Below are 14,435 nucleotides of genomic sequence, written 5' to 3' on the forward strand. Positions count from 1 at the left end.
ATCTCCGCCTCTCCTCCACCTTGTGCCCACTGGACCGCCACAGGCATTGGCCGCTGAGGAGTCTCCCTCTGGCTACGATGCCCAACAGGGAATGACCAACCGTGCGCCAGGAACGGGGAACCTCCGCGATCGGGCGGGCTGGGCATGATCCATGACCAGCGCGCCTTTGTGGCTCAACCCAGTCTTCAAGCGAGCGCCGCCAGGCGAATTGAATCCAGGGCAGATAAGCCGTAGAGTCAATACAGATTTGGGGGAGGGGGGAAGGAAATCGTTTCTCTCTGAATGCATGCGGGATTACTATTGACTTTATGCCTTGCATTATTCATTATCGCTATCACCACGAATTCCTCCCCTCGACGTCTCTGCGGGATTAACCGAAAAGCACTCACTTGAACTGCCAGGCAAATTTCAACCGCTAAGCATGCATTGAGCTATCTTACTAGAAGTACGCCAAAAGGGATTGGATGAAGAAAGACATACATTACTCGCTGAACTAAATGGTTCGGTCTTTGTTGAAATGGAATGATGGAGCAACTGGAGCAACTGGATATACCTAAGTCTTACTAACCTACTAATTAAAATAACTAGCACAGGAAACAAAGTGGATTAGAATAGGCTCGTAGTACGAGTCCGCCGCCGGCCAGCTCTATCGGGGTACGATCCACGGGTCAATCTGCCCGGTTTCACTCGAATTTCCTCTCGTTCCTCGTTCGCTGGTGGAAAACCTCCAGTAAATTTTCGTAAGCCTAAACAGCAGTAGTACCTGTTGCTCTCGCCTCTTGAATGGCTTGATTTAGTTAATTGATTGGAGTCGGATAATAAATTTGTTGTTGACTGACACATCCACAGCCAGTATAAAGCCTGCCAGCCCTCATTCTGCCTTCCCCTCCTCCTCCCTTCTTTCCTCTCTTTCAATCAACTTGCAGCCTGGAAGGAACCCTCCCAACTGTGCCTGCAAAACTGCTTGAATAGGTTCGTCCAAGCATACACTACACTATTCTACCCACCTCGAAATCCAGTAAACCGGACGAGGAAAAAGGGTGCTTCGTCCAATAATCCCCGAGTATCTACGCCAGTGGTGAAACTCCCTGGTCGATAGATTTTGTACTTGAATTTGCAGTGAGGAAATCTGAAAAACCGATTTCCCAGCGATCGAACAGATCAGCAGTCCAAACAGGATTACCGTGTTATCATTCGACCATCGACCGGAAGAATACTCCGTCACGATGTCGCAGAAGCCCATCTTTGTGGCTACTCACCCCCGGGCGTGTTCCACGGCCTTTGAGCGAGTATGTTGTTCCCTGCAACTTCTCCCACCCCACCTCATCTCCTGGGTTGTAACATCTTGTTGATCTCGTTTGCATCAGGTCTTCATGACTCAGCGGGATACCATCCAGTGTGTCCACGAGCCGTTTGGTGATGCCTTCTACTATGGACCTGAGCGGTTGTCGACCAGATTCGCCGACGATGAACAGGCCCGTCTGGACAGCGGATTCAGCCAGTCGACGTTCAAGACCGTCCTGGATCGCATCGAGCGCGAATCATCTGAGGTCCGACCCTTTTTTTCTTGCCTGTTTTGTCTTCTTCACCACTTCTCTTTCCGTTGTCCCTAGCACTTTGTTCCCTCCCCTTCGGCTATCGTAGTTTGAGATCGTCGACGAATCCATTCGGATGAGGGCTCGGTCTGCCAAATCAGAGAAATCCGGGGAAAACGCAGGAGCAAGATTCTGCTTTCCGTCGTGATGCATCTACAAGCATGATTCTTCCGTGCCTGCATGTGGATCACCTGCGAGTGTCTTGTTTCGTTTCCCCTACACGCCCAGGGAGATAACCCACAGGATCAAGAGGATGGACTGGCGAGCATGCATCAGCCCAGCCTGTTCTTCCTGCCCTAATGTCTTCTCCCTCCCCCGGCCTACCACCATGTGACCCGACACATCCACACGTTCACAGTTCCACAAACCTAGCAAGATACTTACCCCCAGAAAACAGGGCAAACGCGTCTTCATCAAGGACATAATCCACTACCTCCTCCCGCCGCACGGCCAACCCGCCAGCATCGCGCCATCCCTGCACAGGATCAAGCGCGGTGTAGGCACAGAGCAGCCGGAGGAGCCGAAGGCAACGCCGTACCCGTATGCGACGGAGGCTGAACCCGGCAACCCGACCGTGATGCCGCGGGCGCTCCTGTCGCAGTTCCACTTTGCCTTCCTCATCCGCGACCCGCATTATAGTGTGCCCTCGTACTACCGCTGCACGATCCCGCCGCTGGACGCGGTGACCGGGTTCCAGAACTATGACCCCGCCGAGGCCGGGTACGACGAGCTCCGACGGACGTTCGACTATCTTCGTGACACGCGTCTGGTCGGCCCGCGGGTCGCCACGCACGAGCATGACGAGACGGAGCAGGACTCCTCGTCGGCCGCCTCCTCGCGCCCGTCGTCCTCGGCTTCCTCCGCCAGCATGACCGGACGGAGCAGCGGTGGCAGGGAGGAGGAGGTGGAGATTTGCGTCGTCGACGCGGACGATATGCTCGACAACCCGGCCCCGATGATCGAGACCTTCTGCCGTAGCGTGGGCTTTAAGTACGATCCCTCGATGCTGTGCTGGGATACTGAGGCCGATCACGCGTGCGCGCGGGCCGCGTTCGAGAAGTGGAGGGGTTTCCATAACGATGCTATTGAGTCGACGGGCTTGGTGGGTAGGAAACATGTTAGTATTCTCCCTTTCCTTCAGTTCATTGCCTCTCTCCCACGTCACGTCACAAAATAAAGAAAGAAAGAGATCCAGAGAGCCGGAGGACGACAAGTCACAAGAACACTCACCACCTACCTCTCTCCTCTCTCTCTTTCCTCTCACATACACTCAAGCCCATTCAGCCGGTGAAACTGGACTCCTCAAAACTAACACCACAAATTCAGCCCCGAGCCCAGAAGACCGAGGCCCAATTCGACGCTGAATGGCAGGAAAAGTACGGGCCCGAAGGCGCTGCCCTCATCCGCAAGACCGTGGATGCCAACATGGCGGATTATCTGTACTTGAAGAAATTCGCCATGAAGGTTTAGGAAAGACCTTTCCGAACTTACCTCAATCCATGATGTTGGGTGAACACGAGGGTCTTGGAGGGGAGTACAGTTTGTATGAACGAAAAGAGAAGAAAGGAAAAGAAAACCAGCGGTGTGGAAAATGCAAGAGCAAACCAGCTGAACGGGGAATAAGGAGGGGAGAGTTGGACGAATTATTATGATCCATCTGTTCTCTTCAGAATCCCTTGTTTCAATTGTGTGATCATTTCCCGCCTTGATTGATGAACATTGACGATATCTTAGCTTTGATGACGCGATTTGGATGTGCATACGATCTGCATAAGTATGCATACTATACTATGTCATGTTTGTATGTCGATGGATGATGATCTTGTGCTTGTGTTTGATTTGTTTGATTTGTTTGTTTTTGGAGATCAATAGCAATTTGTCAGTCATGATTGTGAAAGGGTCTGGGAAATTGTTACCATCACTTTGAAGATTTCGAAGCTTGACTATCTTTTTGTGGAGGATTCTGAGAAGGGAAATTGATATCCATTCATTCTTGTGGTAGTCAGTGGTGATTATTGTGAGTTATGATCTATCCGTATGCTAGTAGTCGGCGTGTTCCAGTTGAGAGTCTGCACATCGACAGCCTCCCTGTGCTCCTTCTGCTCGCCAGCTACCACTTCCCCCCCTCCCCTCCCCAAAGTATCCAAGGAGCATGCATATACATCCATCATTATGATCAATTGTGTCGTGTATCAGAGCAATAAAGCTAGCCATTTGTATCATATTCAAAAGTTTCCAATTCGCCATAACTACCACTCCACCACACAAGGGCAATCCCTGCCTAGGTATGGAAGTACCCCTGGAATCCGTCCGTATGCCGGCTACTCAGCCATAACTCACGCTTTCTCGCACCCCACCTCCCAACATCCTTCAATAGAAAAACGTACAGAAATAGACAACCTTCTAAACCGCACTGTAGCCGCCTCGCGACCCCGACCCTTGCAACGTGTTGACCACCCGACGGACCCAATCCTGGAAGATGTAGGGGACATCGCGCATCGTGTCCCCGTGCGGGAGAAGATCCCACCCACGGGCACCGTAGCGGTTATAATTGAGCCAGGAACCGAAGATCAAGTAGGCAGCGATACACATGAAGAGACTGTGTTACCCGGGGATTACTTGATTAGCGTTTCACCTCTCCACGACAGCGTATTAAAGGAACAAGTAGAGAAGGGGACGGAAACGGGCAGACATACAGAATAATCAACCAGGTGAAGAATCCCCAATGACTCGACGAGTCCCCCTTGTTATCATCCCGGTACTTGTCGCACGCGTACCGTGTCGCCCAGTCCAGCCGCAGCACGTAGGTGTCGTCATCGACGGGACCGAAGCTTTTGAATTGAAGACTGCTGGTACTATTTCTGTTGCCGCTACCCTCTTCCTCCCGAGCGCGCAACACAGCCTCACTACCGACCGGCTCGTTCGTGGTCCGGAGACCTTCCAACCCCGACCGGTCGGGGTCGCAATTGAACTCGATCACGGCTTTGGCAGTGTGCTTCTTGCCAGTCGTGTCCTCATAGCTGCCGCCGGCAAACTTGATCAAGAGACCTTCACGGGAGGAGTCGGATTCCTTCAAGCGAGTGACCTCGGTGTCTTTGCTGCCGGATCCGAGGTGGTCGTAGCCCGCGATGGGGAAGCCCTGGTCTATTTCGACGCTGCTGTTCGCGTGGCGTCGGTATTCAAAGCCGCAGACTATATATAATCGAGAGGTTAGCGCATGGGAAGATGCGACGCAAGAAAAGAGGATAGGTTCGCGGGCAATTTGGCAAGGGGAAAAGCGCACTGTTTTTGGACGTTCCACACTTCAGGTGCTCTCGGTTGGCAGCCTTCCCCAGGATACTGCAGATGTTGAGCACATATGTCGTGTTGATTGTCGCGGATTCCTCGGGCTCCTCGACCACGTTGTAGAGGGTGTGTACGCCGCCGAGAGGGCTGAGGTCATATTTGATTTTATCAACGATTATGTCTTTGCAGTTGAAATTGCCCAAGGCAGAGACCAGACTGGGGAGGAACAGGGCGGAGGAGAGAAGGGTAGAGGATAGGTTGGACGGTATTCGCATTGTGGATGTTGTTGATTGTGGTGCTGACGGGGCCGGGTTTGGCTGAAGAGGGTGATTGCGTTGGTCACCGGAGCTCAGCTCGACAGTTTCGCAAGTAGGCAACGTGAAAATTCTCAGGAAGCAGCGACGAAGTCAATAAGGTATATTCCTCGTGGGAGTCAAGTGAGGTGGTGAACTGGAGAAGGCGTATTCACCAAATAAACAGGCGAGAAGGCAGGCTGGGAATTGATTCGATCAGTTGTCGGCGATGATGCGGTGGCCGGAGCTCTTCGTTTCTCCGAGGCGAGGGCGGGCCGAGAGGGAAGTCGACCAAGTCCGCATGCAGACGTCCACAATGTAATTCTTGCAATGAGGCAGAGAGAGACGAAGAGAGAGCTTCGAAGAATTGGAACTAATAGCGAGGAAGGAAGGAGACAGTGAGAGAGAACGCAACTCGTGTGCTTGAGGAAGGCTTGTATTGGCACTTCGTCTGGCGAGCAGCTGACGGCAATGATGTCACCCGACCCAGGTGCGCGCATGTGCAGAATGTGAAAGGAGACTGAAGGTTCATCCAGCAGAGATACGAGGGAATTGAAAAGTAGTGTGCCTAGAACAACTCAGATGCACCGAAGAGTCACCTTAGCATTCAGTGAAGATGAAGTATAGAAGGTTAGCAAGTTAGCAAGCATACAAGGAAGGAACCGAGAGCTTAGCCACTGGCAAGAAAGCACAGGAGCATGAAGGAGAATGCTAGACTAGGTAGACAAAGAGACACAATAGACTACTATCAATAGCATTCAAGGTTATTTAACACTTGACCTACAAAGTCTAGTAATTTACTTAAGACTTAAGGTGTAGAAAGTACTCTGTCCGTCCGTATTGTAGTTAGGTTATCCAAGTCACTCTGTGCACGGGCCACATCAGCCCAAAGAAGAAACCTCCCCAGCATCAAATCCCCATCCCAATATTAATCAATCAATCAATCAATCATCCTCTCTACCCCTCGAAACTCGCACCCGTCTATTCCAAAATGATTCAAACTCGTATGGTAAGCACACTTCTCCTCACTTCGATAGATCTACCAAAATTACTCCCCCATTCAATTCACCAACAAACAAACAAAAAAAAAACTAATTCCCCCCGCCCACCAGCTCTCAAAAGAAGATGAAGCCCGCGGCGAAGATAACGAAGTCCGCCGCGAGGACCAAGAAAAGATCAACCGCTTCAGTCGCCTCCACCAACGGGAAATTGTGTTGGAAGAGCAATTGAAACTGAAGCAGGTAAGCTCAGCAGCCCTTTATTTTTGAATTTCAGTCTTTCATTCTCCACTACTTTTCTTTCCCCAAAAATTCACCCCGCCAACGTCGTCACTACGTAACCTCCACCTGTACAGTTAGCAGTATAAACTAATATGAGAATTCAAAAACAGAAAGACAAGGAAGATCTGGAAGAAATCTCCACAGAGCTCGAACTCGCAGATGAAGATGATCTCGTTCCGTAAGTGGTTACCCCCCTCCCCCCTCCCCCCTCCCCCCTTCCCCCTCATCCTTCATCTCCAAATTCCGATGCCCCTTATGATCCGCTGACATCCCAAATGCAGTTACAAGATCGGCGACTCCTTCTTCCACCTTCCCCTGGAAGAAGCCCAGTCCCTCCTCGCCACCTCCACCGAGCAAATCGACGCCGAGGTGAGCAAGCTGGAGGAAAACCTGGGCGACCTGCGCGAGGAGCTGCAGCAACTCAAAGTCGCCCTGTATGCGCGCTTCGGCCGGAGTATCAACCTAGAAACCTAAGTTTCCCTGCCTTCTCAGGTTGAGTTCTTGTACCTAACCCACCTTTGGTTCGCTTGTCATCCTACTTTTTTCTTTTCTTGCCTTGCTTTATTCAATGAAGACTACTTTTCGGATGCGGGGAGAAATATCACATTGCTAGTACTGCAAATGGTGGGGGCGTTGGGTTTGGTAGCGAAGATGGTAATGTTGCTGTGGTTCAAGAGATTGGACAATGAACGGAGTTGACTTAGGACATGTCTCATCAAGTTTGAATTCAAGAACGGTGTCGGGATAGTGTCATCTATAAAGAAAATCAATCGCCTATGTGTGTACACATACTCTGTACAAAAGGGTTCTGTCCAACCAACAAGAGGGATATCTACGCGAAAAATATACTTTAAAATATAGTAGTGGATCATGGAGAAAGGAAAGAAAAGGAGAAAGAAAAGCTGTTTCGTGATCCATAACTTCATCTCACATGCTTCAATAGGAGAGACGTGAAAAGAGCTCCCACGGGCAAGATATTATGACATGGCGTTAGTACAGTAAAATCCCGTTCGCTCGATTGCTCGGATGGGATATGTCTGCCTCGGGCATGATATTTCGGCTGTGGTGCGACCGAAACGAGCTCATTCTGAGAGACTGGACCTGCCTGGTAGACCTGCCTGGTAAAAGAGCCAGATGACAACGAACCCCACCGAGTGCCGTGCACAACCATTTTATGCGTTACCCCTTAAATGATACTGGCGATCGTCATGCGCGAATGAGATGAGCTTGACTGGGGTGTGGTTGCATCAGAGCTGGTGGCTGCTGCGTCAGGTCCCAAGTAAGACGATTCCGCTGGCTTAAGATGATGATGATGATGATGATGATGGTGTTGTTGTTGTTGTTGTTGTTGTTGTTGTTGTTGGTGGTGGTGGTGGTGGTGGTGTTCTTGTTGTTCTTGTTGTTGCTGTTGTTGTTGCTGCTGCTGCTGTATCTCACTCAAATACCGTACGCTCTGCTCAACCCAAGCCCAACCCTCCCAATTCTCCGTAATCTCCATCTCGGGACGCGGATATGTGGTGGGACTGTTGAGTTGGGGGGACATCGTTTCGAGTTGAGAACCTGTTGCGCTTCCTTGCCATACCCAGCTGCTTTCAATCGTTCCTTGCATGTCTCCAGAAACATACGCAATCAGCTCTTCGTCAAGTTCAGATATAATGGTCTCGCTGCGTTGAAGTAGCGCCTTCAAGAAAAATGCCAAGTATTGTCCGCAGGCAGCATTCACTGCGCGTGAGTCCCCAATCGCCGCACTGGCTTGTACGCAGACTAATGCGGCGGCATATTCCTGGCGAAAAAGAAGCAGCAGCACGCAACGCCAGAGATGTACGCATAGCATAGCGCCAGCTGATGAAGCGAGTAGTGGTCGCCATTCCTCGCCGCTGCCTGTCGGGTGTCCATGACGCGGGCTGGCGGGCGGAGGTCGCATACAGCGCGAGAGAAGACGGGCAGTATCCTGGGCGGTCGACACACAAAACTCCAGCGCCGACGTTCGGGCCTCGCGACTGCAGCATGGGGACATATTGTGTCGATGAAGAAGGAGTCGCGCGTTCTGCAGATAGATTATGGGTGCAAGAGAACGGGGGTCAAGGTATTGCTCGGACCGCGGCAGATACTGCGAGGGAAATGTAGCCAAGCAGGCATTGAAGTGTCGCTCGAAAGTTTCCAAAGTGGCCGGACTGATGGTTGGGCTCTTCAGTGTTCGAGACAGCTGTCCGATCGAGCGGACGACATGGATGCTTGCAAGAAGGGAACTTGTTTGCGGGCTCTCCGGCACACCACCTTCTTCTGAGATATACTGTTCATCAACGGGACATGGCAGGTCGACATCGCAGTCCTGATCATTGATCAGTACTGGTTTACCCATCTCTAAAGCAAGAAGCCTGGGAATGAATTAGTCTCGGACCTTCGACGACAAGTCCTAGCGATCGGATGATTCTTACCGGTCCCAGGTGTACATCCCCCACCATACTCGTTTGCGCATCTCGCCCTCTACAGGTGACCAGGGCCCGGATTCCAAGTGCAACCCAATCTCTTGCGCCACTCTCACAGCAGACCCAATCCACACCCAGCTGGCCGACCGGGAATTTGCTTCGTAAAGGAAGATACTGGCCAACAGCGCCGCTCGGGCCTGGTCTAGAGTGAAGTTATCCTGCCATACATCAATGACACCGCAACAGATCTTCACAAACTCCTTGCCTTCCTGTTCCCGGTTTTGTTCTAGGGTGTGTAGAGACCCGCACGCGAAGACACCGAATAGGACCGCCGCCCATTCCCGAGGGATACCCAGTAACGAGCCTGCTTGGTAGACCTTCTCGTACTCCGCCACGAAGGTAGGCCAGTGAATGACGGGAAGAATGGAGTGGATGCAAGAATAATATTGCCCCAGCAAGCGATTAGCCACATCTTTTGGTGGAAGTGGTGGGGGATCCGTCGTGAGCAAGGATTTAGGTCCCCGCTGTCGATAAGGTGGCGGAACCTTTAGAATTCCTCGACCGTACTTGCGCAGGTTGATCCGTGCCTGGGTCAGATCATGCACGAAGGGCGCCTTGGGTCGGCGCGGGGGACGATACCCGATATCCGGTAGCTTCAGCTGCGGTTGGCCCGTTGCATCAATGTCGAGATCCATCAGATTGTCCGACCTTAGCATCCCCGATCGTAGTTGCTGGAGTTGCTGCTTGGTTGACAGCAGCTGCTTTTCCAGGTCTTGAACTTGTCTACCAGGCAGTTAGCATGTGTGGTCACAAAGGGAACGGTAACACAAACTTAATAGACGACATGCGTCTGTTGGTCTCCTTGGTGAATTGGCAGCGCACCTTGCGGTTGGTGCATTCTGTGCAACTGGACGACTCGGAGGCGTCGCACTGGGCGGAAGGTCAATGCGAGGCCAAAGTAACAGGGCTGCGGCGTAACCATACCTTGACCTTGCGCTCCCGACAGGCATCGCAACTGGGATCCTTCCTCCGCTGCCGATACGCCCTCTTCTGTTGCAGAGGCTGCTGCGATTGCTGATGATGCGGATGCGGTCCAGCCGCCACACCACCCACCGGCTGTAGCATTCCCGATCCCGGCCCGGAGAGTGTTGGCGCATCCGCGAGGAGAGATGCGCCCTCCGCGGGCGAGCCGCTGGACTCATAGGAACGCGAGTAGGGCGGAAGAGAGGTTGCGGTGGTTGACGATTGAGGGGTTGGCATTTGCTGGGCCAAGGGTTGCAAAAGATGGGACATCCGCAGACCGCTGTCGGGTCGACTGGGCGGTGCGGAAAGCAGCGAAGCAGCACCAGCGGCGGGTGGTGGTTGTGGTGGGCCGCCGGGCGGTTGAAGAAGAGGCGCTGGCGGCGAAGTCACCGCGTGCACGGGGGGAAGCTCATACGACCCTCCCGGCTGGTTCGGGCTAGTTGACGAGCGAAAATAATGCGCCTGCATGCCGACACCTGCAATGCAACCTCATAAGGCGAAGGTGATGAAGGTGGAAGCAGTTTGCGCGTGCGCGCCGGGAAGGTAATCGAATCCGTCCGCTGGTTAGATAGGAAGAAGCAAAAGAGGATGAGGAAGAGGCGGATGATAATAATGATGATGATGATGATGATGATGCGAGGCCAGACAACAAGGATTGATGGCGAGCCCCCAACACTGTTCTTTTTTTTCCCTTCCCTTTCTTCCTTCACCCTTCACAGATAGATAGATGCAAATCAGAAGGCGATTAACGTAGATAGTGGGGGGGGGGAATAAAAAGCGACAAGGAACTCTGACAATCAACCAGATCCCGAAAAGAGCGCAGATTCCCGAAATTCCCACCCAGGTTTTGCAGTAGGATAGAGTGGAAGAGGAAGGAGGGGGGGATGGAAGGAGAGGGGCGGTTATCCGCAATGGCGACGAAGGTAAAATAAAATAGCTGTATCGATCGCACCAATGATCAATTTGGGTCAAAGATTCAATGTTCCAGAGACAGAAATAAAGTTGGAGCGATGGTCAACCGTGGAGTCATCTAGTCTAGACGCGGTAGTCTTGCGGTAGTTCCTGGTGCGGACAGATGGATGTGTTGGAGTGCAAGTGGGTGCTGGTGAAGCCATACAAGAATACTACCGAGGCTGAGAGGGGCTGCCAGAACAAGAGCCGCCCAAGAAATACTTTGCTGTGGGTTTCACCAAGGAAGGAATACTTCGTTGTACGGGTGGTGGTCGCGTTGCGAAGTTCGACTGGACCAAGTTGTCGTGCGCATAAACAAGCATTGACAAGAATGAAGGGGTTTGAGACTGCTGTGAACACGATTCGTAGAGGAGAGGCTGGAGAAGAGGTGGCCACCTTAGAGAGGGGAAGGGAAATTTGAGGGAAGGAAAAAGGCAAGAAGGGACGGAGGGAGAAAAAAAGAGAGAGTAGAAGAAGGCGAATTGCGGCAGAAAAGACGACGGGGCAAAAAGAAGAATGAAGAGGAGGAAAGGATATAGAGTGAATAATGAGTGGTGACGGGCTTCGGCAGTCATGGGCAGGAATGGACGATAAGCCCGTCGTCCGTCATACTACTACTAAGTGACAACCTACTTGCCTACTACCTACTGTTACCTACCAACCTACCTAGTTAGCGAGCTTGAAAAAAAAAAAAACAACTACTACTACTCGCTATAAGCACAATCTTCCTATTGTGGAGTAAAAAAAGGAAGAAAGAAAGAAAAAGAAAGAGAGATCAAATAGATAAATTGATTCAAGAAGAAAAAAACTGAGAAAATTCTCTGTGTCAGGGATTCTGATCTGGTGTGGTTAAATATCTTATTAACAGATTCCTCTAATTTTTCTCGAACCCTAGTTCGTCTCTATATTGACTCCGGCAATGATCAAGTGGAAACAAATCCCCTCTAAGATTTAGTAGCAGCGGGAGCGGCAGCGGCACCAGCAGCAGCAACAACAACAACAACAACACTACAACACTACAACACTACAACACTACAACACTACAACACTGCTCAACGGCGACAGCAGTTGTCAGTTTTGATTTCCAGCTCCAGACCTACTCTTCAGCCTTCCATCCCCATTGACTACTCAGTCCATCATATGTGTTTGAAATTAAATCAACTTTGGGGGGCACAGTCACCAGGCTTGAAATAGCTAGCCTGTCAGTGCGAGGAGAGGCTGAAATCGGCCAACCTATTGCCCCCTTCATCGTCTGTCTCTGTCTCCCCTTCCCCCTCCCCCCTCTCTTCGCACGACCCAACCATCCAGGGTCCTCCCAGGTTCAGGAAAGGTCTCCGAAAGTTTCTCGGCTGACCCCGGTTACAGAACAACAGGAAAAACATGGCTGAAACGACGCCATTCCATACTCAAATCAGATCGAAAGGAGAGGGGTGGGCAGGCTCGAGCCGGAGATTAGACCTGAGCTTACTGCAGAAAGTCTATCCGTCAAGGAATCTGTTGCCGACGGGGTAGCCTGATGGCTTCTAGCTCCTGTCGCTTGATTAAAGTGTGTTAATTTACCACTGCACCAATTGATTGCTGTTGCTTCGCTCGCACTCTCTCTTGCACACGCAAACATACACAAACACTACCGAACCGTCAACTACTGTAATTTATGTTGACATCGTCCTAACCGTTCAACGAGCAGAAACAGTGGCCGATCTGTTGCCTGGATCGATCGACTGTTTGCGATTGATGAATGAGAGAAGAGCATCGATCGGAATCCCTCTTCTTCTTATCTTGAAGATCATGCAAAGAATTGCCAGCAGCTTTGATGTAGAGATAGAGTTGGTCTGGTGGGATGGTTGTTGTCATGAGAAGTGGGCAGACGAGGGTCGGTACCAACTCCCGGGAGCGCAGAGGCTTGATGTTTTTTTTCTTGTTTTCCTCCATTTTATGTTTAGTCGTTTTGGCTGAGGATCAGACCTCTAGCTAGCTGGAAAGCGACCCGAGATCGGCAAGTGGCAGTGTCGTCCTGACGACTTCAGGGCGACGGTTTGAGATCACGACGTGGTCAGTTGTGGTCCTGAAGTCCATGTCTTTTGGGCCCACCACGGAGCGGGATCAAAAAGAAGAATGGCGGGCCTTCCTTCCTGTGGGAGGGTCTCTCGGTCTCGGATAGGGGAGGACAAGAGAGAGAGAAAGAGAGGGGACAGAGCCAGACCCGGCCATGGGATGAACAATTTTCTGGGCTCAACCGTGGACCATTGACCATTGACCAGTGACTGTCAACCTTACATACGTCGTAGTAACGTTAATAAGTAGTTAACTTACTGTACGAATATACTTGTACATGCAAACCGCACACAAAGTACATACTGTACATATTAAAGAATGTCATATACGGAGCTCAAATCCGACCCGTTTCTACAATACTGCTGACCTGCAGGATCAACGCGTTGGGGACTTAGGGTAAGCTCGCCCGTAACTAACAGCAGCAGCAGCAGGGAATAATGCCTCGGATCTATCCCGTAGCCGATGGTTGCAAATGATTAGCCTAAGTAATTACTATTTAGCCCTCTGATTGATGAGCGATGGACGAGAAGAGAGGGGCAGTGGAATCGGTCTCTCGATCCGGAATGCCCACTCTGTCGGAATAAATCTATACACGTATTCATATACGTATGATCTTGCAGTGATGTACTCAGTATGTCTTACCTCTGCTTCACGGAAATGAGAATCTGGAATAGAATCATCAAATCATGGATCCAAGAAACCGACTCCGGAGAACGGAATGATGACTGGCGGTTTGACGGGAACGTGGAAAGTCAAACTCGCTTTACCTTCAATGAGAAGGTCGATGGGCCAACGGTTTTGATTGGATGCTGTGGAAGATCGTTGGTTGCTATTCTTATTCTCTTCACCGACATCTATCCAATACCGGATGTCGCTTCCCCTGAGGTTGAGGTTGAGACCCGATTGATCCCTTCAACAACTCCACTGGGCAATTAAAGTTGCAATCCATTACACCGAAAGACACCGAAAGAGAGAGACTTTTCTTTTCAACCTATGTGTCTATCTGAGACACTGAGGACAGATATAATGCCCCGCGCTGAAAGAGAAGACTGTAATTACAAGACGGAAATAGAAAGAGAGAAAAAGACAAGGGAAGAGAGAAACGTACCTCGTCTTCAACATATGCTGACGATCGACTCGGAATCACTGCTCCGGATCAAGCCCATTGGGCAGACCAGCAAACGGCACGAGGCAACAACCGTGGACGGATCCACTTGCGACCAAGCTTGTGCACATTAATATTACCACTGGCCAACTGCCCTGTTGAGGTGCTGACGAAGATGTCTGGCAGTGGCATTGGTGGTGGTGGTAATGATGCTAATGACGATGCTGCTCTGATGATGATGAGGTTTTCTCGGGCGAAACACGGACGCCATTGCCAGGCCGAGTCACGGCAGCGAAAATTCTCCGGCTGCCCACCACCCAATGCCCACCGTCATTTGCGCTGAAATGATCGGTTAGCAAATTAAGGCCTTTGCTCACGCTGATTGGTATCGGCACATCGGTCGTTCCGTGCCCAATGCT

The 14,435-nt window shown here is 51.1% G+C and overlaps 4 protein-coding genes across 4 annotated transcripts; 2 read left to right on the forward strand and 2 right to left on the reverse strand.

Moving 5' to 3' along the window:
• Positions 1-1,226: 1,226 nt before the first annotated feature.
• Positions 1,227-3,065, forward strand: ASPACDRAFT_20436 (uncharacterized protein; the record flags this gene model as incomplete). The annotated part of the gene is made up of 5 exons (XM_020198945.1): positions 1,227-1,289; positions 1,368-1,550; positions 1,993-2,417; positions 2,481-2,712; positions 2,922-3,065. 5 exons carry the CDS (start codon positions 1,227-1,229, stop codon positions 3,063-3,065), a joined length of 1,047 nt encoding a protein of 348 aa, XP_020060814.1.
• Positions 3,066-3,729: 664 nt separating this feature from the next.
• Positions 3,730-5,575, reverse strand: ASPACDRAFT_74111 (autophagy-related protein 27). The gene is made up of 3 exons (XM_020204123.1): positions 4,879-5,575; positions 4,292-4,787; positions 3,730-4,194 (listed from the first exon to the last, which is right to left on the reverse strand). The coding sequence occupies exons 1-3, from the start codon at positions 5,153-5,155 to the stop codon at positions 3,999-4,001; spliced, it is 969 nt and encodes a 322-aa protein (XP_020060815.1). The 5' UTR covers positions 5,156-5,575; the 3' UTR covers positions 3,730-3,998.
• A 589-nt stretch (positions 5,576-6,164) lies between these two features.
• Positions 6,165-6,927, forward strand: ASPACDRAFT_38034 (tubulin-binding prefolding complex subunit GIM3; the record flags this gene model as incomplete). Its single annotated transcript, XM_020200383.1, has 4 exons — positions 6,165-6,182; positions 6,286-6,414; positions 6,564-6,631; positions 6,735-6,927. 4 exons carry the CDS (start codon positions 6,165-6,167, stop codon positions 6,925-6,927), a joined length of 408 nt encoding a protein of 135 aa, XP_020060816.1.
• A 712-nt stretch (positions 6,928-7,639) lies between these two features.
• On the reverse strand, positions 7,640-10,373 carry ASPACDRAFT_21434 (transcription factor domain-containing protein; the record flags this gene model as incomplete). Its single annotated transcript, XM_020199028.1, has 4 exons — positions 7,640-8,831; positions 8,892-9,665; positions 9,715-9,812; positions 9,867-10,373. The coding sequence occupies 4 exons, from the start codon at positions 10,371-10,373 to the stop codon at positions 7,640-7,642; spliced, it is 2,571 nt and encodes an 856-aa protein (XP_020060817.1).
• Between the last annotated feature and the right edge of the window lie 4,062 nt (positions 10,374-14,435).

Source organism: Aspergillus aculeatus, assembly GCF_001890905.1.
Source record: "Aspergillus aculeatus ATCC 16872 unplaced genomic scaffold ASPACscaffold_1, whole genome shotgun sequence".
NCBI lineage: Eukaryota > Fungi > Ascomycota > Eurotiomycetes > Eurotiales > Aspergillaceae > Aspergillus > Aspergillus aculeatus.